At 40.1% G+C, this 25,484-nt stretch overlaps 2 protein-coding genes across 3 annotated transcripts; one reads left to right on the forward strand and one right to left on the reverse strand.

Annotated features, from left to right (window-relative positions):
• The first annotated feature begins 348 nt into the window (after positions 1-348).
• On the forward strand, positions 349-7,914 carry dmbx1a (diencephalon/mesencephalon homeobox 1a). Of its 2 annotated transcripts, none has more exons than XM_034104131.1 (5): positions 349-554; positions 4,272-4,463; positions 4,685-4,863; positions 5,391-5,784; positions 5,901-7,914. In XM_034104131.1, exons 2-5 carry the CDS (start codon positions 4,310-4,312, stop codon positions 6,338-6,340), a joined length of 1,167 nt encoding a protein of 388 aa, XP_033960022.1. In that variant the 5' UTR covers positions 349-554; positions 4,272-4,309; the 3' UTR covers positions 6,341-7,914. The 2 variants fall into 2 exon arrangements, with proteins under 2 accessions (XP_033960022.1, XP_033960021.1); XM_034104130.1 differs by having other exon boundaries at positions 4,292-4,463.
• Positions 7,915-16,732: 8,818 nt separating this feature from the next.
• nsun4 (NOP2/Sun RNA methyltransferase 4) lies at positions 16,733-25,377 on the reverse strand. Its single transcript, XM_034104128.2, has 8 exons — positions 25,202-25,377; positions 24,482-24,701; positions 22,676-22,847; positions 22,332-22,486; positions 22,086-22,246; positions 18,845-18,969; positions 18,576-18,708; positions 16,733-17,585 (listed from the first exon to the last, which is right to left on the reverse strand). The coding sequence occupies exons 1-8, from the start codon at positions 25,292-25,294 to the stop codon at positions 17,442-17,444; spliced, it is 1,203 nt and encodes a 400-aa protein (XP_033960019.1). The 5' UTR covers positions 25,295-25,377; the 3' UTR covers positions 16,733-17,441.
• Positions 25,378-25,484: the final 107 nt, after the last annotated feature.

Here is a 25,484-nt window from a genome sequence, read left to right on the forward strand (position 1 = left end):
GAAATATATCAAGTTCATCCTATTTATGTTGATTACAAATCAATATCTAAACATGTTTTGCCAAATGAGATAGAGAAATAATATAGCTTCAAATGTTATCAATTAAAAAAAAAATTTTTAAAATAGGTGTAGACGGACACGGTGGGATTTAGCGGACATAATGTCCTTAAATTGATCATATTTAAAAAATAACTCCAGAAGTCAGTGCGACAGTATGCCGCTGGACGATCAGCCGCCTTAATAACTTGACTGACAGTCATGAGAGCCAATAGAAAGCGAGCATGACCCCCGCGAGGCTCTCCTTAAAGTCCCTCCACCCGGCTCTCGCGCACCAGCAGATGGCAGCTTCTCACATGAGCAGGTGGAGCACCAGCGGACGGACTTGAAGTGAAGAAACAGACTCTGGATGACTTTTACTTTGCCCACACTCCTTCTCTTACTGTCGGACAAAAGGACAGACAGCAGTGGGCATTAAAAACAAACGGCAGCGGAAGAGAAATCTGACAGCGCCGCTCGGAGGGAACTGACGGAGAATACAACGGTCTCCACAAGAGGTAAACACTTTCTTCATCTCTTTATTTAGTCACGCATTTTTCTCATGTTGCATTTTGAAAAAAAACGTTATTCATTAATGCTTTAATGTTCATGTTAATCTGGTTTGCATTTGTATTAGACTTTAAATTGTCAGTCCCTCTGGATCGAAATATTGTGTTTGTAAAGTGAAAGGAAAGACACACGTGTTGTGATTTTGCCTGTATCAAAATAAGATAATGTTTTAAGTGTTTGGAAAGAAGAGCAATATAAATAGACCTATTGAATACATCTGGTATAGGGCTACGTTTCAGTGTGTAACCCACAATGCAACATGGCCTGAGAATAACAATTGAAAACGGCCTCATTACAAATAATAAAAAAACTAAATAAAAGTCTAACACTTAAGTGTATGTTTTTTTTCCAGACAGCTAAATCAGCTGTCCAAAATAGCCTACTCCTGTTTCTCTAAAGTTATACAAATGTAAAGGTTATTTCTATATTGTTTTCTTAAGGTTTTACGGTTATGTCTTTTATGCATTCTCAGAAAATAACCATAATGTGACATTAGGGTCTTACAATTATTTACCATAAACAAAAATCAGACTCTGGCTCATGGACAACGAATATCCTTCATTATAACAGCTCATTACAAATTAAACACGTCCCTCGCACTCTGACAGTTTACACTGTGACACAGCAAGAGCAGACTGTCTGGTCGACCCCTGCCCCTCAGGGCTGTTAGCAAATACATTTTTTCCTAATTTAGTCGGATGAAAGAGTTGCACTGTACATTCCAATTTACATAATGACGGTCTGATAATCGAAGCATTGAGCAGGGCTGCCAGGAGGGCCCAGTGCCTGGAGCAGAGAGAGGCTTATGAATGACAATAACAGCACTGGCTCCCAGTGAAGAGCAATGCTATTGTGCTGAATTTGATATGGGGAGAGGATACAGGCTAACCAGACATGTAGGGGTAAATATAAAAGGTGGGTAAAGCTAGTGGCAGGCTTAAAGCGAACACAGTTTACTTCCACTACAACATAAGGGGGGAAGGAGTCTGAAAGCATGCATTTGAGAAGCAGTTATTTTGATTTGCAGATAACTGAATTTTGCTAAAAAAGAAAGTCAAATCAATAGCTGATGTGTATTCCCTCAAACTTGTGTGATTGGTCGCAGGTGTAAACAAATGAACATATTGATAAATGTTTATAGATTTATGGTGCATTTATGTTAATTGAACTGTTTTTTTGTATGCGCAATCGTTTAAAAACACATTTTGTTTTCAGAGAAAACAGAAAAGGAAAAAAGTAGAATTGAGCAAAAATCGTTAGCCTATTATACTAGAACACACACACCCACGCGTGAACGCACATTCATTCTTGGGAGCTCCCACCCTGAGCTACCCACCTCAGTCCCACTGTACGTCCGTCCGTGTCAGCGTTGATGATAAATGGAGGGCCTCGCAGTCGAAACCTATTTGCACTTCCATTAGACGGGGAGCCAAATGGGGATCAACCATGGGATCAACATGCATATTTTTACCCGCGGAGAGGCCATACATCTCAGCCAAAACGTTGCCCCGGGGCGATGGGATAAGAGGCCGCCAGAGAGGGGAAGGGGGGGGGGAGAGAGACGGGGAGGGGGGGCCCATTCAACTCAAATACTTGGGGGAGTAAAGTAAATGTTTAGCGAAGCACCTTCTGTCCCGGCGAATTAAACTATTCCCCACCGCCCTCTGATCACATTCATCAGCCGCCGCAGCCACTTAATAAGCTGGGAATGGGCACTGCGGGCATCACACTCTCTCACTCACTCACACACACACACACACACACACACACACACACACACACACACACACACACACACACACACACACACACACACACGCACGCACGCACATACACGCAAACACACTCAAAAGCTGCGAAGTGGATAGGAAAAAGTGCCTGTTATAAAAACGACCACCTAGTCTTTTCTGACTTACAACACATTTTTATAATAGCTTATTTGGCCATATAAAATCAATAATAATAATCAATAAAAATCATACTGAAATCAAATCCTTAAACTGACATTTGATTGTTACAAAAACTATAGATATTCAAAAGACGTCAACCAGAAATAAGGTCACTTAAAATTAACAACAATTTTGTTTTAAATTAAAACTAATATCCGGAAAAAAATGTGTTCAGAGCATTGGTCAATTTAAAAGGTTCTGCAATATCAAATAATACTCTTTATAATTTTAACAACACTTTCTGATTTTTCTTTACTTTGTTGAAATTTACATCACAATTTTGAAAAAAACGTTGTGAATTAGAGAGATTAAATAAAAACGAAATTAGCTAAATGATAACCTGAACAGTAGGCCTATCTGTCCAGAACTTTAAGAACAATTTTTCTGTATAGTGTACCTGTCATATGGAGAAAGATTTATATATTTTCCCTGCGGACTGTAACAGTTATAATAACTGTTTGGGCCTCTCAAGTATTCCCTCCTGTCAGCCTCCTCCGTACTAATACATATCTAATCGTGTCCTGAAGGCTATACATCTACGAAAATCTCAGTCGTGGAGGTCAGCAAATAGAGTTTTGGAAATTGCTTCAATGCGAGACTTTAAGGAAATTTTACATTTTTATTTTAAAATAACACAACCTAAACTTAAATAAATGTAAACGTTTCTGGAAATTAATTTTGAAAGGAGAACAAGTAATACACTCATTTAAACAACACTTTTTGAGAATGACATTTCTGTAATCATCTATTCAAAAATAATCCTGCTGTCTGGTCGCAGGTTTTGGACACCGACACCCGGAACAAATCTTATTTCCTTTTCCGATACATTTCATCAACGCCTTGATCTGTCAAGCAACGTTTTTTCACCGGGGATTTGGTTGCTCCGGGATCATAAATGACGTGAATAAATTCATGAATAAGGCATTCGTCACGGTTCATTATGGGAATGAGTGATAATTACCCCAATTAAAAGTCTTTTGTATAATTAATGGTTTGAACACAGCGATAATTGGATGTTAATGGATAACACTTTAGTCTGACTGCGCACATCAAAATATATTGGCCCTTAAGCGCGAGGACCTCATGTAAAGGATACTAATAAAAAGCTCGTTTGACTTATTTTCTGTCATTACCAGGTTGAATAAGGCCTACTCAGATATTGAAGTAAAAGTAGACCGTAGGAATACTCTGAAAGTCCTGCATTCAAAATGCAAAAGTGCAAAAGTATTCAGAATATATAGGCTACCAAAAGTAAAAGTATTATGCAGATTGGCCCATTTCAAAATAATATATCATATATTTTGATTAAATATTGTTGCATCAACGTGTTATCAAAGCTGGTAAATGTGCAGCTAATTTAAATTACTTATAGGGTAGCTTTCGAATTTACTCCAGGTGTAACTACAGTCTTATGTAGGTGTTGTTTATATTTCACATAATTACAAACAATTGCAAAGTAACTAAAGATATTAAATAAATGTAGTGAAGTAAAAGTAAACGGTTAACCTCTAAATTGTTGTGAAGCAGAAGTATAGCCTACAAATCAGCCCAAAATTGTACTTAAGTAAAGTACTTCAGTAAATCTACTTAGATACCTTACAACACAAGGTCATAACGGTGAGTTTTAGCTCAGTGCACTGCACCCATCAGCATCCACGCGCCTTTACTTTCACAATGTCCTTAAATGAACTCCATTCCTTTCTCTTTAATTCACAGCACTCTCTTCCGGTCCGCAGGTATAGCGACCTCCCAGCATGCAGCACTACGGGGTGAACGGCTACTCTCTGCACGCCATGAACTCGCTGAGCGCCATGTACAACCTGCATCAGCAGGCCGCGCAGCAGGCACAGCACGCGCCCGACTACCGGCCATCCGTGCACGCGCTCACACTGGCAGAGAGACTAGCTGGTAATTGAGTGCACGCTCACACACAAACTCATATTTTGGATGCATATTGTTGCCCTTTCTGCAAACAAATTATTCAAGCTAGTTGAACAAATATAATTGTGACATATTATAATCAGACCGGCTGACAGTAATGCAAATACAAGTGAGCTGTTTAATTATTTGACGAACATTAAAATAAACTTTCCGTGTGTTTTTCCTTTCCAACGGCTGCGCATTTCAAGACATCATCCTGGAGGCTCGCTACGGCTCTCAGCACCGCAAGCAGCGCCGCAGCCGCACGGCCTTCACCGCACAGCAGCTCGAGGCGCTGGAAAAGACCTTCCAGAAGACACACTACCCGGATGTGGTGATGAGAGAGCGACTGGCCATGTGCACCAACCTGCCCGAGGCCCGCGTGCAGGTTAGATGGGCTTTTAATGCTACATGTTGTCTTCGAATTATTTATCCATCTGATCAATTATGTAATTTTTAATGCAGGTGTTGTATATTATGGGCACCTCTAAAGTGTTTTGTTGTGTTTGTACACTATCACATGTGTGTGCATTATCTTTGAATGGCAACTTTATTTGCAATTAAAGAAGTAGTGAGAAAATTCACAATATATATTTATATGTCTTTTATTTATAACTGTCCATTATTACCAAAACAGGAAAATTAAAATAATTGTAGAGAGTACTGAATCATATTGGTCATCTGAATACGAAAAAGTACTAAAGTACATGTAAATTAAACTATTAATAATGTTAAAACTGATGTAATTGTGATTATGATAATGTATCTTGAACTTTATGTTGCTGACATTTTCTGGGATTTTTATATACCACTCAATCATTTGATACAGACTGGTACTACAGTTGGTGTCCATAGTTGGACATCTCCTCAGCTTGTTCTCCCTCTAACTCGCCCTCTTCTCCCCTCTGCCACCAGGTTTGGTTCAAAAACCGCAGAGCCAAGTTCCGTAAGAAGCAGCGCAGCCTGCAGAAAGAGCAGCTTCAGAAGCAGAAGGAAGCCTCAGGAGAAGGAGGAAGCGAGAAGGAGGATGCAGCTCCCTCCACAACTGTCCTTCCTGACACCCAACTCCCTCCTCCCTCCTCCTCCTCCTCTTCTCTGGAGACAGAGGGTGCTGGGGTCTGTCCCGAACCCCTGGACATCGAACTGAATGTCACATCAGCAGAACACTCTGGCAGCGAGTCTGCGACAGAGGACAATGCCACAGATAAGGAGGACGAGGGTAAATCTCAGAGAGAGGAGATGAAGTGTGAGAGAGCAGCGACTCCTGAGGACAGATCTCCAGGTTGCAAAAGACTCAGCCCTAAACCAGGTAAGAACTTATGACACCTGATCGTTACTCTGACAGGAAGCTGAATATGCTATTATTGGCAAGACTGTATTCATCAGCTGAATGAATAATTAAAATCTCCTCTTGTCTTTGTCCAGACTCTCCTTTCGTCTCTCCGTCCGTGACGCCCTCCTCCTCCAGCGGTGGCATGTCCAGCGCTGGCCCCCTCCCTCAGAGCCACTCTTACTCTTCCTCCCCCCTCAGCCTGTTCCGTCTGCAGGAGCAGTTCCGTCAGCACATGGCCGCCACCAACAACATGGTGCACTACCCTGCCTTCGACCTCTCCGCCCCATCTTCACTCCCCTACCTGGGGATGAATGTTAACATGCCCCCCGCCCCGCTGGGCTCTCTGCCCTGCCAGTCTTACTACCAGTCCCTGTCCCATCACGCCCAGCAGGTGTGGGGCAGCCCCCTGATGCAGGCGCCGGCTGCGGGCGGCCTGGCCAGCCACAACAGCAAGACCACCAGCATCGAGAACCTGCGTCTGAGAGCCAAACAGCACGCCGCCTCGCTGGGACTGGACACAATGTCTAACTGAGGATCAGATTGTATGGAGGACAAACTCAACATACACCCACATCACCCCATCCCACTGTGTGTATGTGAGACTGTGATAGTTCTTTAGGAGCATGCAGAGGTGTCACAACATGCACAGGACCTACAAAGCTCCAAACATCAACAGCTGGTTTGACTCCTCTTAGCTTCCAAATCGTCTGACGGTCGAGGACACAAGATATTGAACATTGATGCGATGGATCAAATGAATGTCCCAACTCAGAGGACAGTGAACGTATTCATGACTCACATGATGATGTTTCCATCAGACACCTACTGTAATGCTGGACCTCCTTAACATCTGAAACAAATCTAAATAAGAATCACTGAAATCGATGTACACAGCTGATGATGGATGCACTCGGTTTAAAAAGGACAATGCAAATAATGTTTACAAGAACAATGTGAATAAATGAGGCCCTTTGGAAGGAATTGGGCTCGTTGGCCAGGAGGAAAAAGGTATCGCTCATGCAGCAGAGAGAGCCTTTCTTTCACAGGACCATTGACATTTCAATTAAGCAGCGTGGTTATGTACATAGCATGTACTACATAACAGCACATACATACAAATAAACTTCAAGACGTGTTGTCCTCAATAGCATAATTAAAAGAGACTCATTTACCAGTTTAATGGCTAGTAATATGCCACTTTGTACAGAGGCTGGCTTGATAATGAGAAAATGATTTCAGTGAGTACATTCTCAAAGCTTTTAATTACATTTTGCCCTGGGCTCAGGGAGCTGGGGCAAATGCAATTATGAACATGAATACCATTTAAGACTGCCTTTATATATTCAAAAGCTCTGTGGCAACATGATTGACATCATTTAAACATGAGTTGATCACTTTGAATACAAAGTGATAAGGAAAACTAATTTGGACAAATGAATAAATGTCCCGTCCCATATTTAGTCAGCAGTTATTCTCGCATTATTGAGGAAAACATGCTGCTTGTCATTGAAAGCAACACCGTCTGTAAGCACTTGAGGAGAATCACACATGTCTCCGATGTTTTCTGTTAATGTGTAATGTCTTCACACGAAAAAATGCACATTATTTGAATATGTAAAATACAAAAAAAGTCTATCTATTAATGTTTACTGGTAAGGTAATTGTAAAGTTCATATTATGTTGTACAATTGATAACGGACTCAGATAAAGTTCCTTTTGCTGTCAGATTGTAAGATTGTATTCGCTCACCGGCAGCCCCCTCTTACCCCTCCTCTATTGGTTGTCTGTGTAACGATCCTGGGTTGGATTAATATTTTAAATGTGATTTCTTTCTACACTTGAATTGGCTAGAAAGAAGCAAATGAACTAATATGGATCGCTGCAAAGCTGTCCCCTCATGTATGCTGCAATCCAGACATTGACCCGAGTCCTTTGTGTACTGCTGTCTTGACTCTTTGAGTTCTGTTGTTGCTATTATTCTAATGCTGTCCCCCCCCACTGTCTCTGTCAAACTACTTGGTCCAGTGGTAGATAGATGTATAATGGTGGAGGAGAGAGATGGAGCAGACCATCAGCAGTGTTGTTTCCTTTACCCCTCCCTGAAGATGTAGACTTGAATTAGTGTTGTTGTAAAATAATCGCAAATAAAAACATTGCTTGAAGACCTTTACAATGAATATGTGTTGCATATTTATGTAGTAGGATGCTAGTAATGGCCAAACACTGACAAAGGTGGGTTGCTATAGTTACAATCTGTAATTAAAATGGCCAAAACATTTATTAAATAAGCAATTCAAGTACAAGTATGTTAATGTGCCTTTCAACTGCACAAGCTTCAAAACGAATTGATCGAGTGCACCCAACAACTCTGAAGCAACAAAGTTTGTTTAAAATCCTTATGTAGCAAAAGTAAAATAGATGTATGCAAGTTAAATATAATGTAGGTTATATTATATAGTTCAGGCAAAACAAAGTATGGGAAAAAGGTGAGAGTGAAAAGGTAAAGAAAATAAATCAAGACAATGAAGATTAAATTAAGAACAATACAAAAATGAAATACAAATAAAATGCATGAGAATTCTTATGGAGACAAAGAGTATGGAGTAAAAGAGACAGAACAGGAACAACGTAATCTGAAAAAAAAAGAAAAGGCGCACGGAGACATAAGCTATCCCCAATGAATAAGCAGGCCATTATCCTGAAGAATGACGGCCTGGGGCGGTGATTATGCTGCTATTATATCTTTAACAGCATGGTTTGTCAAAACGCACAGACCCCCACCCCAACCCTGCTCACACACACATACACTCAAAGCGAAGCAATAAGGCATCTCAATTCCAAATGTGTGTCCTTGCTCTTCCCACAGTAAACGCAACGAAGCTGTATGACATTGCTCTGCTGTTAAGTGAATTGGCCTCTAACACCTATTTCCCCCTCAGTATGTGTGTAAATAACAAATGTGCACCTTTGCTGCGGCATTTCTCCGCACGTTATGAATCACCACGATCCAACAGTCGGATAATGATCTCAGCAGATTAGCAGCGTTAATGTGGGTGTAACACCTCACCCCAACCCTTGTTGTGTTTTATTACACCACATACAAGTTGTGTGTCCTCCGTCAAGGGCAAGGCTGATGGTATGACTGATAAGACTGTGGTGTCTATGCAGCACAAGTGAATGTCCTTGTTATCCGGGGGTAGGAGTCTGTCCATGTACGCGGCAGGATTTCCTCGGGGCTTTTGAGGGGAAAACATAACACAGTACTCTTGTTCCAAATGTTCCCTTTTTTTAAACACCCATCCCCCAAACACACACGCCCTGAGGGTCGAACAGGGATTGCTAGATTGTACCGCTGCAGGGTCAAGTGTGTTGAGCCCTTGATGCTGGATCAGGTGCTTCTATCTCTTAACACTCAAGGCTGTATATTCACTACTTTACCTTCCATAACCACCTAGGCTGCCACATATCTCAATCCACTTTCCTTTAAGCAAGTGTTGACATGTGTGTATTTGTGTGTGTGTGTGTGTGTGTGTGTGTGTGTGTGTGTGTGTGTGTGTGTGTGTGTGTGTGTGTGTGTGTGTGTGTGTGTGTGTGTGTGTGTGTGTGTGTGTGTGTGTGTGTGTGTGTGTGTGTGTGTGTGTGTGTGTGTGTGTGTGTGTGTGTGTGTGTGTGTGTGTGTGTGTGTGTGTGTGTGTGTGTGTGTGTGTGCGTGCGTGTGAGGACTGAAAAAAATGATTTTTCCAATAAATGATGGCTATAGGATGATATGAAACCAAATCCTTTAAAGGGGCCCTATTGTGTTTTTTTTGAGGTTTTCCTTTTCTGAAGCGTGTTCTATACACTCCCCGCTTGCCTGAAACACCTCCATTGGACTCCTTTGTTTACTTCCTGGACATAGTGACATCCAACAATCACGCTTCTATTGGCTAGCTTTCCAAGACATTGTACGTGATAGTCTAAGAGGCGGGACATCTCTAAGCGGTTGACCAATCACAACAGAGCCGGCCAGCTAACCAATCAGAGCAGACATTGGCTCTGGTTTCAGACAGAGGGTGAAAAGAGTTGCTGCAGCACAGGCAGGATGAGAAAAATAAAGAGCTTTTTGAATATTGAAGCATGTTAATATGTCAAAGTAGAGGCACAAATACAAATATGAATCTGAAAATGTGCATAATGGGGCCCCTTTAAGTTATACTGTCTGACATGATTAAAGATTTTACTTGAACTAACTTCTTTTTAAAAAATTGTATTTTTTCCTTTATTCTGTAATGTTTACATATTTTTAAGCAAGAAAATGCCTGCTTCTATAGGTCTACCAATTTTCTGCATCTCCTGCTACTAACTCTCTCACACACACACAGCCCCCCGGAGCAAGCCCCCCACATAAAAATCACAGTGTACCATTCAATCAGTGCTTTTTCCCCCCTCCCTCCGCTCCATGGTTCTCTTAAAGGTTTTAAGCATGGCGAGAATGAAAAGTGCCAGCGTTAGAAACCTCGGCCCATTGAGGAGGTGACAGGGTCTGCCAGAATATGATCCTAATCCTGTTTCCAGCATTCTTTTAGCTCACTGGCATTGCCATTTCGCCACATATTCTCTGAGCTGTCAGGCCCAGGGAAATCCCTCTAATAGTGCATTGCCCAGATACACATCAAAGCCCTCCTGGAAACCACCAGCAGGAACTTAAGGGAGAGTACAATCAGGCTCACAGCTGCACATACACATGCAAAGAAAAGAGATTGAACTCATACGTGATGCTTGAGGGGAAACTGCAACTCAAATCCTTTAAGACTCAAGACTTTTATCATAAGTGTAAAATCAAGTAGTGCAATAGATAGAGAAAGACAACAGGTGGCTGAACTGTGTGTCCTGGGCCACCCTCCTTTAGTTCCACTTCATCTTCCAATTTCTTCGTGTCCTTTTTTTTCCTTAAACACTGACTGCCATCTCACCCCTCCCCGGTTAATCTTCTTAGAGAGAAGAAAACCCCCATTCTCTCTTCTTAATCTGGCTGCAGCCTAAACCTACCGTTGAATTTCCAATGGGGGCCTCACTAAACTCTCAGCCACTTCATGGAGGACTGAGGCATTCGGAGGATGCTTAGATAACATATCAAGTGTATGGCTTGTGTACAAGGCGTGGTTGACACAAGTTTATAAATAGTATAAAGGGAAACGTTTTAGCTATGAGCGACAGAAAAGACGGTAAATATCCCATGTTCTTAAATGTTACATTTAAGCATGCTTTATTATGAAAGTACTGTATCTTCACAGGCCTGTGCCACCAGAAAACTAACACTGAAGGTAGGTTCAATAATATAGCTCCATACCAATATATATGTTGATACAAGAAGATACCAGAAGAATGACATTTGACATATTAAATATTATCACACATCCAAAATTATAGATGAAAATTGTGCAAAAGGGCAATTGTGTCATAATCTAAATGAGCCTCAAAACAGTTTGAGATCCAGTGAGTCTTCAAATCTATGTGAGCTTCACCAGCGTGGAGGAAAATGAAGAGAAAAAAGAAATGAATGAATTAGGAAAGGGAAGAGGTAAACATGTCAACTGCATCTCCTCAGTCTGTCCTTACACACGTTTTACTGGAACATGATACAAATAATACTTTCCCTAATTTCAATTGACACCTGGATGCCTGTAAAAGTAAGTAGAAATCTAGAAATAAACGTCAAAAATGTGTACATATGAAAATAAAATCCCACACTACATATCATTTTATATCCGCCCTGTGGCAGAGCATCCTGCTGGGCTCAGTCTACACACTGCCTCTGCAACAAAGACCCCCATCGGGGAAATCCCCTCTCCCACCGCCAACTGGGACACGTCTGAGCTTCACCTCTGGGCTGCGGGAACAGCAGCATTTGCTTTAAATACACAACAACTGGGTTTCTGTGTGTTTCTTTACTAAACATGAAGACACCTAAGTCTTCACCACAAAACTGAATCCTTCATTTCAGAGCAGGTGATCATTTAGATAAAGTTCATATTTTGAGATCTGAACACTTGTTAATGTTTAGAATATTGTTGCTGAATATGAAAAACTGGACTTGAAATGTTTCAAATACACGGAACATAGATCACAAGACATTGAAAAGGATATTGACCCTGAAAATAATTTCTACAATAACATCCATAACCAATGTGAATACTACACAGAAGATCAACTCAAAATAAATGGAATGATGGATGGATCAATATCAATATTACATTTTAATAGCAGAAGCCTCATTTCAAAATGTATCAAAGATCAAACACTGTTTAAGGCAACTGGAGAAACAAGTTACAGCCCTAGCAATATCAGAGACCTGGCTTAGTGAGGAGCAAGCTGACATGGTTGAAATCGAGGGATACAACATGTTTTTTACTAACAGGACACATTCTAAAGGTGGGGGGACTGCACTTTACATTAACAAAAGTTACAAAAGTAGATCTGTCAGTAATATGTCTTTCGCTGTAGACAACATTATGGAATGCATAACAGTAGAAATTGAAATGAAAACATCTAAAAACCTTCTGATAAGCTGCGTGTATAGAAAACCAAGATCATGTATTGACACATTTGAGAAAAAGCTAGCTGAACTGTATAACTACACAAGCAGCAAGAAAATGCTCTTTGTATGTGAAGATTTTAACATTGATTTGCTGAACCCACAAGAACACAATGCAACTACAGAATTTATTAATTCTATGTATAGCAACAGTTTATATCCTACAATCACACGACCAACCAGAATAACATCACACAGTGCTACACTCATTGACAACATATTCACAAATGTTATGGATAGGAAAGTAATAAGTGGAATATTAATCAATGACACAAGTGATCACCTGCCAGTCTTTGCAACAATACAGAACTGTACTAGGATCAAAAAAGACACCAGAAAAGTCACAATTACAAGACACAAAACACCAGAGTCTGTTCTGTTCTTCATTCTTTTAAAGAAGAATGATCTAAACAAGACTGGAACAAAGTGTATGTGCAAGATGAAAATGAAGCCTATGAATCATTTCTACATATTCTATCAGGGCTGTATGAAAAACATTGTCCTCGTGTAAAGAAAATAGTGAAACAAAAATATGCTGAAAAACCATGGATCACTAAGGGAATATTAAATGCATGTAAAACGAAAAATGAATTATATAAAGACTTCTTAAAGAATGGATCAGTCGAGGCTGAGCAAAAATACAAGTCATACAAAAACAAACTAACAAAGGTAATACGATGTAGCCAAATGGATAATTACAACAAAGTATTGGAGGATAACAAAAATAACATTAAAAATACATGGAATGTATTAAATACCATTATTAAAAAAGGAAATAGAAAGGCACAATACCCAAACAGTTTTCTGTCAAAAAATGATACAGTAATTTATGACATGACCTCAGTTGCCGAAGATGTCAATAAGTACTTTGTCAATGTTGGTCCTTGTCTAGCTGGGGAAATTCCACATACTGGTTGTAGTTATGGTGTTGAAAGTAAAGATATATATGTGAAGTAAACTATATTCTTAAGAGGGACTGATGAAAATGAAATTATTGACACAGTTAAAAAACTTAAGAGTAAAAGGTCTACAGACTGTCATGATATTGACATGTATACAGTTAAAAACATTATTGAATGTATAGCCAAACCACTAACTCACATCTGTAATCAGTCGATACAAACCGGTGTATTTCCAAATAAAATGAAAACTGCTAAAGTCATACCAATACATAAATCTGGAGATAAACATGTACTGTCAAACTATAGACCAATTTCATTGCTCTCACAGTTTTCTAAAATACTGGAAGAAATCTACTATACAAGACTAAATGACTTCATCACCAAACATAACATACTCTATGAACAACAATATGGTTTCAGAGAAAACAGAACTACATCATTTGCAGTTATAGAATTTATGGACCACATTACTAAGGCAATAGAAAAGAAAGAATATGCAATAGGGATATTTCTGGACCTTAAAAAAGCATTTGACACGGTTGACCATGAATCTGGTTTGACCAAAATAAATTAACATTGAACGCAAGCAAAACCAAACTCATAATATTTGGGAATCGATCGACCAATACAGAGAAGAAACTCACTATAAATGGCGTCCAATTAGAAAGAGTATCGGAAATAAAGTTCCTTGGAGTAATCATAGACAATAAATTAAGTTGGAAACCACATATAAGCTATATCAAAGCCAAAATATCCAAATCAATAGCAATTCTGAATAAAGCCAAATACCTAATTAATCAAGCTTCTTTGTTTATGCTGTACTGCTCCTTCATACTTCCATACATGATGTATCGTATGGAAGTTTGGGGGAACACATATAAAACAAATACACATCCTATCTTCCTGCAAAAAAGAGCCATACGAGTTATACATAAAACTACCTACAGAGAACCAACAAATAAATTGTTCATCAAACTAAAAACACTAAAACTACAAGACCTGGTTGACTATAAAACTATTCAAATTATGTTCAAAGCCGCAAATCAACAATTACCTCATAATATCCAGGGACTTTTCACACAGAGAGAAAGCATACACATGTTGAGAGGAAACTGCATTTTCAAAAAACCACCCGTACGAACAAATGCCAAACTTCATTGCATCTCATCAAAAGGTGTTAGTCTGTGGAATAACTGTAAAGATGCACTGAAATATTGTACAAATCTAAAATGAAAGTATTATTTAGGAGTCAAATCATTAATGGCTATGAACAGGACCTGTAAAATCCCATTTGTTGTTATTTCTTGTAATTGTTTTGTAAAAAAAAAAAAGATTAACAAGACAAACATGTCGCTGATGACGATGACCTAATGTTTTATAAGAAAAATATATGTTGGAGGGGGTAGGACCAGAAAAGTTTGTTTAAGCTTCTTCTTGCCCCTGATGAACATGAACAGAGACTATCTGAAAATTATTATTATTGTTTTTTGTTAGTATTTGTTTTTTTGGTACTTTGTTATAATTATTAATCTGAGTGAAAAAAAGAAAAAAAGAGAATATATATATATATATTATTGTTATATTTTTTTGTTTCTGACATGTTCAATAAATTGACTAAACTAAAGAGGTCTGATCTTGTACTTAAGTAAAAGTAGTAATATGTAAAAATACTCTGTTACAAGTTAAAGTCCTGCATTCAAAATCCTAAGTAACAGTACAAATATCGCCATTAAAATTATAGTAACAAAAGAAAAGTATGCATTCTTGTCCATTTCCGAATCAAATATAAAATCACTGGATAATGAGCATTGACGCATTCATTTATCACAATTGGTAACTTTGAAGCTAATTGGAATTGCTCGTGGATATCTAAAATTAAATAATAATAATAATTTGTACCTACTAGTTGATCTATATTTAGCCCATAATCTGAATAAAGTAGCTAGTAACTAGAGCTGCCAAATGATGTAGTACATTATAAAATGTAATATTGGCTTCTAACATGTAGTAAAGTAGAATTATTAAGTAGCATACATTTAAAAGACTGGTAAAGTAGAAGTACCTAAAATGTGTACTTAAGTTCAGTATGAGGAAATGTACTTTATTATGTTCCACCATTGTCAGTGCTTTTCCCTTTTGCCATCATTTACCAACAAACTTTAGTGTTCCAGTTTCAATAGATAGAGGTCACCCCTAATGGTACACGATCATTCACTCAGCAGCTTGTGAGGTACTAGCTGAAAACATGACACCATTAGTGTGTTTATTAACAATGCAACATTTGAAATTGTATTTGACACAACAGAAGCCTGGAAGATAAATCCATAATATTCATCTTTCTAATACACAGCAGATGTCTGCCTAACACAGGCTTACACACAGGGACACAAACGCACAGCGGTTCATTGGCTAATTCAATAATAAAGCAGACAGCCAGTGGATTCTATAGACAGGCAGCATGGAGAGTAACTCATGTCTAACCGTCTGCCATCTCCCGAGTGTTAAAACATGTAAATTTATGTAAGAGCCCATAGGAAACACATATTTACAATACGTTTAGGTAATCACAAGATGTACGGGGAGGCATCCGAGGCCCTGGAGACGAAAGCAGTCAATACAAAAATAGTTTTTATGTGTCATTAATTCCCTCTGCATTCCCAGATACATCCCCCTTTCACCGCAGTAATACAGTAATCACTCACAATCGCACAGAAAATTATCTGCACTCATCTGTGGAATCAAAAAAGCGGAGGGGCAAAACGTCCCATTTTAGCTCTCTGCTGCCTCTTTAATGTTCATCTGGGAGCCGCATGGCTGCCGTCCGAAACCTGCACGGGGATGGGAGTCGGCTCCTGCACTTGGAGCAGCTTAATGACAGTGGGATGTGGATGGTGGACTCGTTAGACACACACACACCTTTTTCACGCTACATTGCAGGACAACATAAAGGGTCATCGGCGGTGTGATGGAAAAAGAGGCACCTCTCCGCTCACATTAGGCAGAGCAAACACTTCCCCTCTGAGTGATGTCAATGCAAAACAGACTCAATCCAGATATAATAATGAAAGTTGCACAGATTCAGATGTGAGAAGCCAAATAGTCAAATAAGTCATTACCTGCCTGTCCATTACACACCCTGCTTCCACACAACGCGTTATTAGGCAAAGCCATCAAACCTGATGACTAACCAGAGAACAAGCCCAAACCCGTTCTCATTGCAGAGTTAAAGAGAGCAGGTAATTCTGATGGAAATGTGTGTTTTAGTAATGTGATCTCTAAGGGCATACAGAGTGGAGCTCAGACACTTCTTCAGTGTCCTCTAGTCTAGTGGACACAACGTATACAGGACGCTGTAATCTTAGCTGTTGTTGCCATCTACAGGGACACAATATAACTGCAATATGAAAAGACATTGCAAAGCTGATGGAGTTCAAATAAGAAAACAGAGAACTGAAAAAATGCATTTATTCTAGAGGACATGATGTAAAGACAATAGGTTTAGTGACATTGAAACAACCAGAGTCCACTTTCATGCATGTATGCAAATAAATGTTCTATTTCTTATAATGTTGCAGATGAATCTCATTATCTTCAATAGTGGAAGTCTCTGATATTGTTACCTATATTTTATACATTACGGTTTCGGTTGGAAAACTCACCTTTAAGGAAGAACATGTTAGAAATATTTTGGGGAATAAAAGCAGTCTGGCATTATTGACTGGGCTGAGGGATTGTTTTGTCCATGTGGAGGATTGTTACAAATGTTTGTGCACTTGAGGCCGGATGTGTGGTTTTCTGGATCAATTATGCTAATTCAATGCATATGCTACTGGGTAACCAAGTGTGGTTATTTTCTTGTTCTTCAAAATAAATAAAAAGAATGTTCAAAGCAAACAAAATGTATGAATGTAACTGGTGTTCCTGTAGGTTGAGTCCAAAAGTCTCCATACAATTCTGCAGTTCCATGCCGTCCACAATGATAATCTCTCAGTCGCGGTCCTTCACCCGGATTCTTTGTGTGTCCCGTCACATTTGACCAACCGTAGTCCAATGCTTCCACAGTCCACAGGGGGATCCTCTGCTCAGTCCATAAAGCATCAACAAATCATTCAAATGTCCACAAAGATTTGGTGCAAAGCAACTCATCAGTCCAGAGTCTATGTGAGCCTCCTCAGCTTGCACATGTAGATCGGGCCAAAGTTAGCGGCTAAATGCGGGACCACCATCTCACCCAGGGGGAGGTCGGGGGCAAAGTCAAAGGTTTTCCTAAACATGTGTGTGAGGGGTCGCAGATCAACAACCTGAATAAGGAAATTAAAAAAGGTCAAATTATTTGATGTCATTTTATTCCTAGTGGTCAAAAATCTTCATATTTTGTTGGGTTGCATCATTGAATCTCTGTTAAACTGTTTCTGGTTGACGCTTACAAAGTGTGCGTCAGGGTTTTGGTTAAAACAGGTTGGTACCGATCAGCGACATTTAAATGTACTTATATAAAAAATGACAGCGACATGTTTCCTCTCAGCTGGAGACTGTCATTGGACCTGCTTAGTTTCAGACAGGCTGTACTGAGTAGATTGAAGTCATTCATAACGTCTAACATTTGAATGCTGCGCAGATTTTTATTTGTTTGTGGTATGATCCAGAATTTGTGCACAGCTGCAGATAAAGGTAAGTATAAGTATTCATTCTGCAGCAGTACACTGTTCTACTCTCGTGCCTTAGCTTAGCTTAGGCACCGAGCAGAGCAGTGTGAAGTGTTCACTTTTGATGGTTAGTTACAAAAGGCTTGGTTGAGAATATTTGAGAAGAAAAGATGGCGCCGTGGACGGCTGCCATGTCTCTTGCTGCTCTCCAACTTTGCTTTGTTTTATTTCAATGTTTGCTTTTTATTTTTACTTTGTCTTATGTCCTATATATAATGTGTTGCTTTGTTGGAGGTGCTAGGTACTTAAGATGTGCATTGCCATAACTACACTGAAGCTACTGTGCATATGACAATAACACCCTTGAATCTTGAAATAGATATTTGTTCAATAATGAAGAGCGGTGGCTCATAAGACTTCTTCCAAGTTGCCGCATTCAAGCACCTCAGCTACACATTTAAAAACATTTTTAAAAGATCGATTTTTAAAAGTTAACAATGGAACTAGATTGTGAGAATTGTTCTCACCCGACTTTTTTATAGGAAATTAAATGTGTCCGAAAACAAATGTTACCATTAATGAACTGGTGTAAAATAGATAAGATAAGATGGACCTTTAATAACTCCTGCAGAGTGTGTGTCTGACCTTGAGCTGGATGCCGTGGTCTTCTCGAGCCGTGTGGATGGCCTGCTCCACCACACTCAGGTTCTGGATTTGAGAAAGTGTGCAGGTGGAGTAGAGGATCTCCCCTCCTGGACAAGCTGCTTCAATCCCTGCCCTGCACGATGGAGAGAGGGAGTATTCAATATAAGTAATCTTGTCCTCTTGTGGCTTCACTTTATATTGATGTGACAAAATGTAGCCACATTCAAAGATAATAACCACAATGTCTTTAAAGGTTCACCAAAACTTACAGCAGCAGATCCAGCTGTAGCTGCGGCAGCCTGCGTCTCTCCCCCGTCCGGTTCTTACTGAATATATTGTTGTCATCCTCCATGAGTGAATGTCTGTCTGTGGTGCAAGGGACATCAACAAGGACCTGGAAGACAAAAGGAATAGGTGGAAAAAGTGGTGGTGTTAGGATAAACACGTCTCATATCAAGCAACATGATCAGATTCAGAATCCGGTTTATCACCAAGTAGGTTAACACATACGAGGAATTTTGACTTGGTGTGATGGTGCATACTAACAGTGTGCGAAAAAGTACACGTCCCACCGTCCGGGACGTGTTATTTACAATATCGGACAAGTAGATCTTTCAATTGACTTGTCCGGCGGACAAGTGACGTTTTTCGCCCCGATGTATTGACAAATTATTGATACATTCAGTTTACAAAAGGCAGAACTCATTCGCAAATTGTCCGTGTCCGCCATTGTTCGTTTAGAAATGTTAGTTTCGGTTCTGCATGTCGATTCCTAAGGAAATGCATCTCGCCGCTTTCTGTACAGTTAGACGGGGGCTGGGCGGGGCGGGGCGGGGCGGAGCGGGAAGTGTAGCACAGTGGCCGGGTTGGGAAGCAACACTCGGTTCCGAGTAGGAACAAATAACAATTGTCCGGTCCCGGGATTAATAAGAGTTGTGAGGAGGGGAGGCGAGGCCGAGCCCCGCGGACCGCAGCTCTCTCTATGCTCCGTATCAGCTGATCGCTGCACGGTGCAGCTCAGCGCCTCTCTCTCTTTCTACACACAGTGGATCCGCTGCCTGTTTAACAGCCTCAACTTTGTCAAACTTTCTATGTTCTTTCTCTAACACGTAATGAAGGTTATTAAGCGTTTTAGCTCCTATGCTGTTAATATTGACCGCCATTTCCTTTATGAAGTGAAGCAGCCTCCCTGTCTGTCCTCGCGCTGTCCTCACATCCCCGGACCCCCAGACTCGGAGGAGCAGGATGTCAGTATTGTTTATGAAGCAGGGTATAGAAAGTACATTATTGAAATGCTATTTATACTATTTATTAACTTTTACAAACAGTGAGGGACTGGGCAGCTGCAGCAGGTGTATTGCAGGACATGTGTAAGCGTGCAAGCGTCTTTGAGTTGTAGAAAAGCGCTAGGCCTATAGGCTATAAATATAATAATAACTTTATTTGTATAGCACCTTTCATACAGGGGATTGCAGTTCAAAGTGCTTTACATCAGTACAAAATAAGACATAACATCAGTGTAAAACAAGCAGCAAGAGCATAAAGTGGGATAAAATAATTAAAAATAAAAACATGGGGAATAAAACATAGAGAAATAGTGCAATGTCAATCACAGAGAATAGTGCAGTATAATAGTGTAAGATCAGTAAAATGCTTTGGTAAAGAGATTAAGCCTTCCCTAATATTGTTGGGTAACGTGTTCCACAGTTTGGGGCGTAGTTTACAAAGGCTGCATCACCGATCTTCTTAGGACTCTTTCTGGTGACCTCTAGTAGACCTGCAGCTGATGATCGCAGAGTTCTGGCGGGTGTGTAGTTCATTAGAGAGTCAGCCATGTAGCTGGGTCCTTGTCCATTCAGAGCTTTGTATGTGAGGAGAAGCACCTTCAAATCAATTCTGAAGGTTACAGGAAGCCAGTGGAGAGTAGCCCTCCTTCCTTTTGGTATTCGTTAGTAGTCTAGCTGCAGAGTTTTGAATGAGCTGGAGTCTTTGTACATTCTCAAACTGCACCACTTAGAACTAACTAAACAATGCAGAGATTATTTTTATATAATTGTATTCAATAACCGTAAGAAATTAAACAGTATGAAGTGATTTGTAAATAGGAATACAGATTTGACTTAATGTTTTCAGAAATATATTTTTCTCCCAGTTTGTCATGGGACTTATTTTCACCCTCTCAAAGAACCGGAACCGAAAATAACCGGAATCGAAAAGCAGAACCGGAATCGTTAAAATCCAAACGATACCCATCCCTTTGTGTGATGCAGTAAAATGTTACCGCTCACTTACGTTAGCGGTGTCGTAAAAACCGTGGGAAAATGTAAAAAAATACGATGACGAAGAAGAAGATTCCAGTGGCCCCAATTTTTGTCAATTCTGGACAAGTGAAAAATGTATTCGGACAAGTACATTGCCAAACTCACTTGTCCATGGACAAGTACTCTCTAAAAACTTTTTCTCACACTGATACTAGTGTTGCACGGTGTACTGATACTTGAAAGGTACCGCGATACCCTGCCGTTAAAAACGGTACAATTCCTCCGTTTCATTAGTATCGGTACTTTAAGAATGACGGGGGAAAGTACTTTAATAAGAGCCGTGTGTGTTCAGCGCTCTGCTTCCACTCCCTGCACTGCAGCCGTGCCTGCAGTCCCTCCCTCTCAAGCACGCTCTAAGTCCCTCCCCTCTCTCGTGCACGCGCTAGCTGACAGAGCATGTGAGAAAGCGAGAAGCATGGCTGCAAGTGGGAGTACAACTGCCGCTGCGCCTCGGCTTGTTGACAAAAAAGACGCCAGAAGCGAAATTTGGAAGTATTTGAGCGATATCTCTGACAGTGAGGGCAAGCCTACGGACACCACGAGGCCTGTCTGTGAAACATGTTTTAGATGCCTGCAAACCAAGGGAGCCAACACATCAAACTTGGCTAAGCACCTCGCCGACCGGCACCCTGAGCTGTTTAAAGAATTTAAAGACAGACAGGTTAGCGAATGTGATGGATAACATCATTACATCATGCTCAGCCCCTGCCCTCAAATCTAAGTCAAACAAGTGTAATTTATTTTGTGACAAACAAACGTTTTCGTAGTTTGCCGAGGCAATTAATGGCAATGATAACTGTCTAATATGGCTATCTTTTTAGCTAACTTACCAATGTGGTTATGGTTCTGGTGTGAAATATAAAGCACAATAATTACATTTAAGACTGTTTCCCCTTTTCTTAAGAAAAGTATCGAAAAATAATCGGAATCGCAATTCTTGACTTGGTATCGCTATTGAAACGAAAATGTTGGTATCGTGACAACACTAGTGCATACATAAACATTAAAAACACAGATAGAAAAGGATATTGAGAAAACTATAATAACATTCAAAAATATAGCAACATTTGCATTGGATATGGTTGAAAACGTATAAATAAAATCGGAATAAAAATGTTTGCAGTAATGAAAAACATTATATTGTTTACATTGTGTGCATTAATGTAATGATGACATGTCAGATACTTACTCTGTCAAAAGTGTTCTTTTCGATCTCCCCCCACTTGGTCCCATCAAAGCTGGTGATGCGTAGTTTCTCGTCTGACAAAAGCGGCTTGGGAACGTAGCTGTGAAGGACTTTTCTCAGTCTCGTTGTCCTAGAAACGGAGGTGTCATTTACGCCGAAAAAACCTTTGAATGCAACCGATGGAGGGTTAATTACAGCTGACAGAAGCACTGTGTGAGGAAAACAGAAGGATGGGAGAAGCCCTCTTACCTATAGACTTGGTCTGAAGTAAAGCCAGGGTCTTTCCTCCTGGAGCAGCACAGAGGTCAAGCACATTGTGACCTTCCTGGACGTTCAGTGCAAGACAAGGCAGCACAGACGCTGCGTCCATCAGGTAGTAACCCAAACACCCAAACATGTCTGGTCTTTAGAGGGCAAAAAGGACAAGAAGGAATCAGAATACACTTTGAGTGTTCAAAGACATTTGACATGATATAAATGGTCCTGTTGACTGTTGAACCATTTTAAAATATATATATTATAATTATTGAATTATAAAATAAAGAGCTTTAAAAAGGCCTTAAGAATTGACTATAACTAACAGATAAGCTTACCTAGCAGGCTTGAATCGTGTGATGTCCCCTCTTGGAAACACCAAGCACTTGATGTTGGGGCTGAGCTGCAGAGCAGGAAGCTGCTGAGCATCAAGGTCAGATTTATTCACAGAAACATGACTGGATTCCTCCTCACCGGCCACTGCTGGTTCTTGCTCCAAGCATGGCTGAGCTGTAGAACCAATGAAGGAAGTAGAATGGATCATTTTCAGATTGTGCTTTTTAAACAACATAGAAAAAGATTGAGTTTAATATTATGACTTTAAAAGAAGACATACTTGCAATTGGCTTTTTTACATTAACTTCCCCATTTTCTTTCCTTTAAAATGTGCCATTTCTCTCATACACAATGTTCAAGGGAAATAACGAACGTTCTGGTTTATGTCATAATTCTAGTATATAACAATATATGAACTAATATGTATTTGATATGTAACAGAACTCTTGAGCTGCTGCTATTTTATTAGGCTAATGGCTTTCATTAACTCTTACTTTGTGGTTCTTACTTTGAATTTTGTTGTTGTTCTTTTTTGTATCCTGTTCAGGCCTCTGGTGTTAACTACAACGTGCTATATTGTGTATTTTAAATTCTACCCTGCACTTTCATCTGATTTCAGTACACCCTTTGAATAAAATAAATCACTTGGGGGGGGGAAAAAAGGAAAGCTTTTCAAACATCAATTTTCCATGAACAAATTGACCCAAAAGAAAAAAGGCACAGAAAAAAAAGAATGAGTTACCTAATAAAGTGCAGATACCCTTCTTCAGTTAACTTGAAAAAGGAAATGTCAATATCCAAGTCCAGGGTTTCCCACACAGACTATACTTGGGCGGGCCGCCCAGGTGTATTAACGGCCACCCAAGTATATTTCGCGACCCATTTCGTTTTTTTTATAATTCTTTTTTTTTTCTCGTCCGTGACCACGACGCCATCTGCGATCGATTAACTTGTGGACAATGATCCCTCAATCTACGCTTCCTGTACCCAGTCCAGGAGGACTGGGGGGTTTCCCGATGGCCTGGCCTGTTAAGTGGCCTGCCTCACACAGGGTGACTGGCTGTCTACATGATGTGGCCGACATGGCCACTGTCATACAGATCATAAATCAAAGCCCTTGATTGGTCTGTGTGTCATTCAAGCTCGGGATAACCTCAGCTCAGGTGAGGTAAAGGACTCTGAGTGTTTAGATAGTTAACTTAGTCTAAGTTCTCAGTGGGTCTCAAACGGTTAGGTCACCATTTATGTAAACACATATTTCCATTTGAGGGTGTCATGTTTTTTCATATTGGATATGTTATTGGTTATGACCCTGATTGTATGATTATTGAAATGTATACAGTTCTGTTTCATATAGGTGTTCCCATATATCTAGTCTCTCTTTATTTTCCCCTCAAAATGCACCAGATTGATGCATTGAACTCCAACATTTAAAAGAAAATCTTACCGGGGGAGCATGTCCCCGGACCCCCCTAGGGAATTTGTTTATTTGTGGGTAGTAGATTTAAACTATAGGGCTATCACTATGGGCCCTGCCTGTACCTGTTCGCTCTGCCATCGTGTGAAGGATCTGCTAAGAAGCGACCAACAGAAAGGTTAAGGTTAATGTTGTTGCACGTCACCTCCCCCTCCGCTACCACCACCCCAAGTACATTTCAAATCTGTGGGAAACACTGAAGTCGATTTAAAAAAAACGAAATATATGTGCAGCCCCAAACAAATGGCATGATTTATTTTTTTGTTTTGTTTTTAATTCTGTGTGCCATGCTTGATATGGCTTCGTAGGAAGAGGAGAAATGCACACCCACCTTCTGTTTCTATGTCACTGGGGAAATCTTTGCATCCCTTGGCTTGGAGCTCTGCCTGAACATCATCGTGGCCGTAGTTATTGAGCAAGGCGCCGTATTTCCTCTCTGACAACAGGGCGGCTCGGACGGATGGCCACAGCGGCCCCAGCTGGACACTGTAGGTGGAATCGAAGTTCTGCAGGGCCAGGCCGGTGGCAGGGTGCTTGATCCGTGTGGCAGCCTGTCGGAAAGGAGGGAGATCAAAAACACAGGTTACATGTTTTGATGTTCTTATCTGTTTATGTGTTAGTTTAATTAGTTAAGTTAAACAAATTGGCTTAACGCAGGGTTTTAAAGGTCATGTTGGTGCATAGTTATATATTCTTTGAAATATGAAAATATATTGTGATGAAATGTAATACAATTATACACATAATAAGTAAACTCTATGGGAAAACAATAGTGAATGTATGTTGATGCATATTTAGCTAGAGACGAACATTGAAAATGTCATGTATCTTAACAGTTTGTTTAACTTCAATCAAGTTCTCATGGATTAAGTTCGCCATGCATGTGTAAATGTAATCTATCCATTTTAAACGTTTACTCTATATTGCTATTGCAGATATTCTGGATGGCTTAGGTAGGACATGAAGTTAATTTAACATCTCAAAGGGAGAAACTGTTTTACAGATAACGACCATGATCGGCTATATATCTATATCTGCATCCACTACATACCCATTTTTCCTTCACTCGGTGACGTTTTTGCGTTAGACATCTTAAATCTTTAACTTTTCTCAGCAGCAGTCTGGTCTCCATGAGCAGCGCCATCTTGCTGTGCTGCTATCTTTTTGGTCCGTCTCCGCTCCGTCAGCCAAAAACAAAGGTTCCACTTGCCTTGACTGCCTTTATGGGCGGGGGATTACAGAAAATACAATTCAATGATTGGACCAAAGCCCCCTCAATTATCACTTTACACCAATAGAAAACGCTTTCCGGTTATCAGCTCGTTGTTTCCTGC

This window comes from Pseudochaenichthys georgianus, chromosome 17 (genome assembly GCF_902827115.2).
Source record: "Pseudochaenichthys georgianus chromosome 17, fPseGeo1.2, whole genome shotgun sequence".
NCBI classification, from domain to species: domain Eukaryota; kingdom Metazoa; phylum Chordata; class Actinopteri; order Perciformes; family Channichthyidae; genus Pseudochaenichthys; species Pseudochaenichthys georgianus.

Bases quoted from the DNA above. Each gene is read 5' to 3' on its own strand.
- nsun4 (XM_034104128.2), bottom strand. From the start codon at position 25,294: ATGGCGCTGCTCATGGAGACCAGACTGCTGCTGAGAAAAGTTAAAGAT. The intron at 18,709-18,844 runs GTAAGTTTTGGT...TCCATCGTGCAG, and splicing joins CTACAGCTGGATCTGCTGCT to GGCAGGGATTGAAGCAGCTT. The intron at 17,586-18,575 runs GTCAGACACACA...TTCCTTATTCAG, and splicing joins ACCACGGCATCCAGCTCAAG to GTTGTTGATCTGCGACCCCT.
- dmbx1a (XM_034104131.1), top strand. From the start codon at position 4,310: ATGCAGCACTACGGGGTGAACGGCTACTCTCTGCACGCCATGAACTCG. The intron at 4,464-4,684 runs GTAATTGAGTGC...GCGCATTTCAAG, and splicing joins ACTGGCAGAGAGACTAGCTG to ACATCATCCTGGAGGCTCGC. The intron at 5,785-5,900 runs GTAAGAACTTAT...GTCTTTGTCCAG, and splicing joins AAGACTCAGCCCTAAACCAG to ACTCTCCTTTCGTCTCTCCG.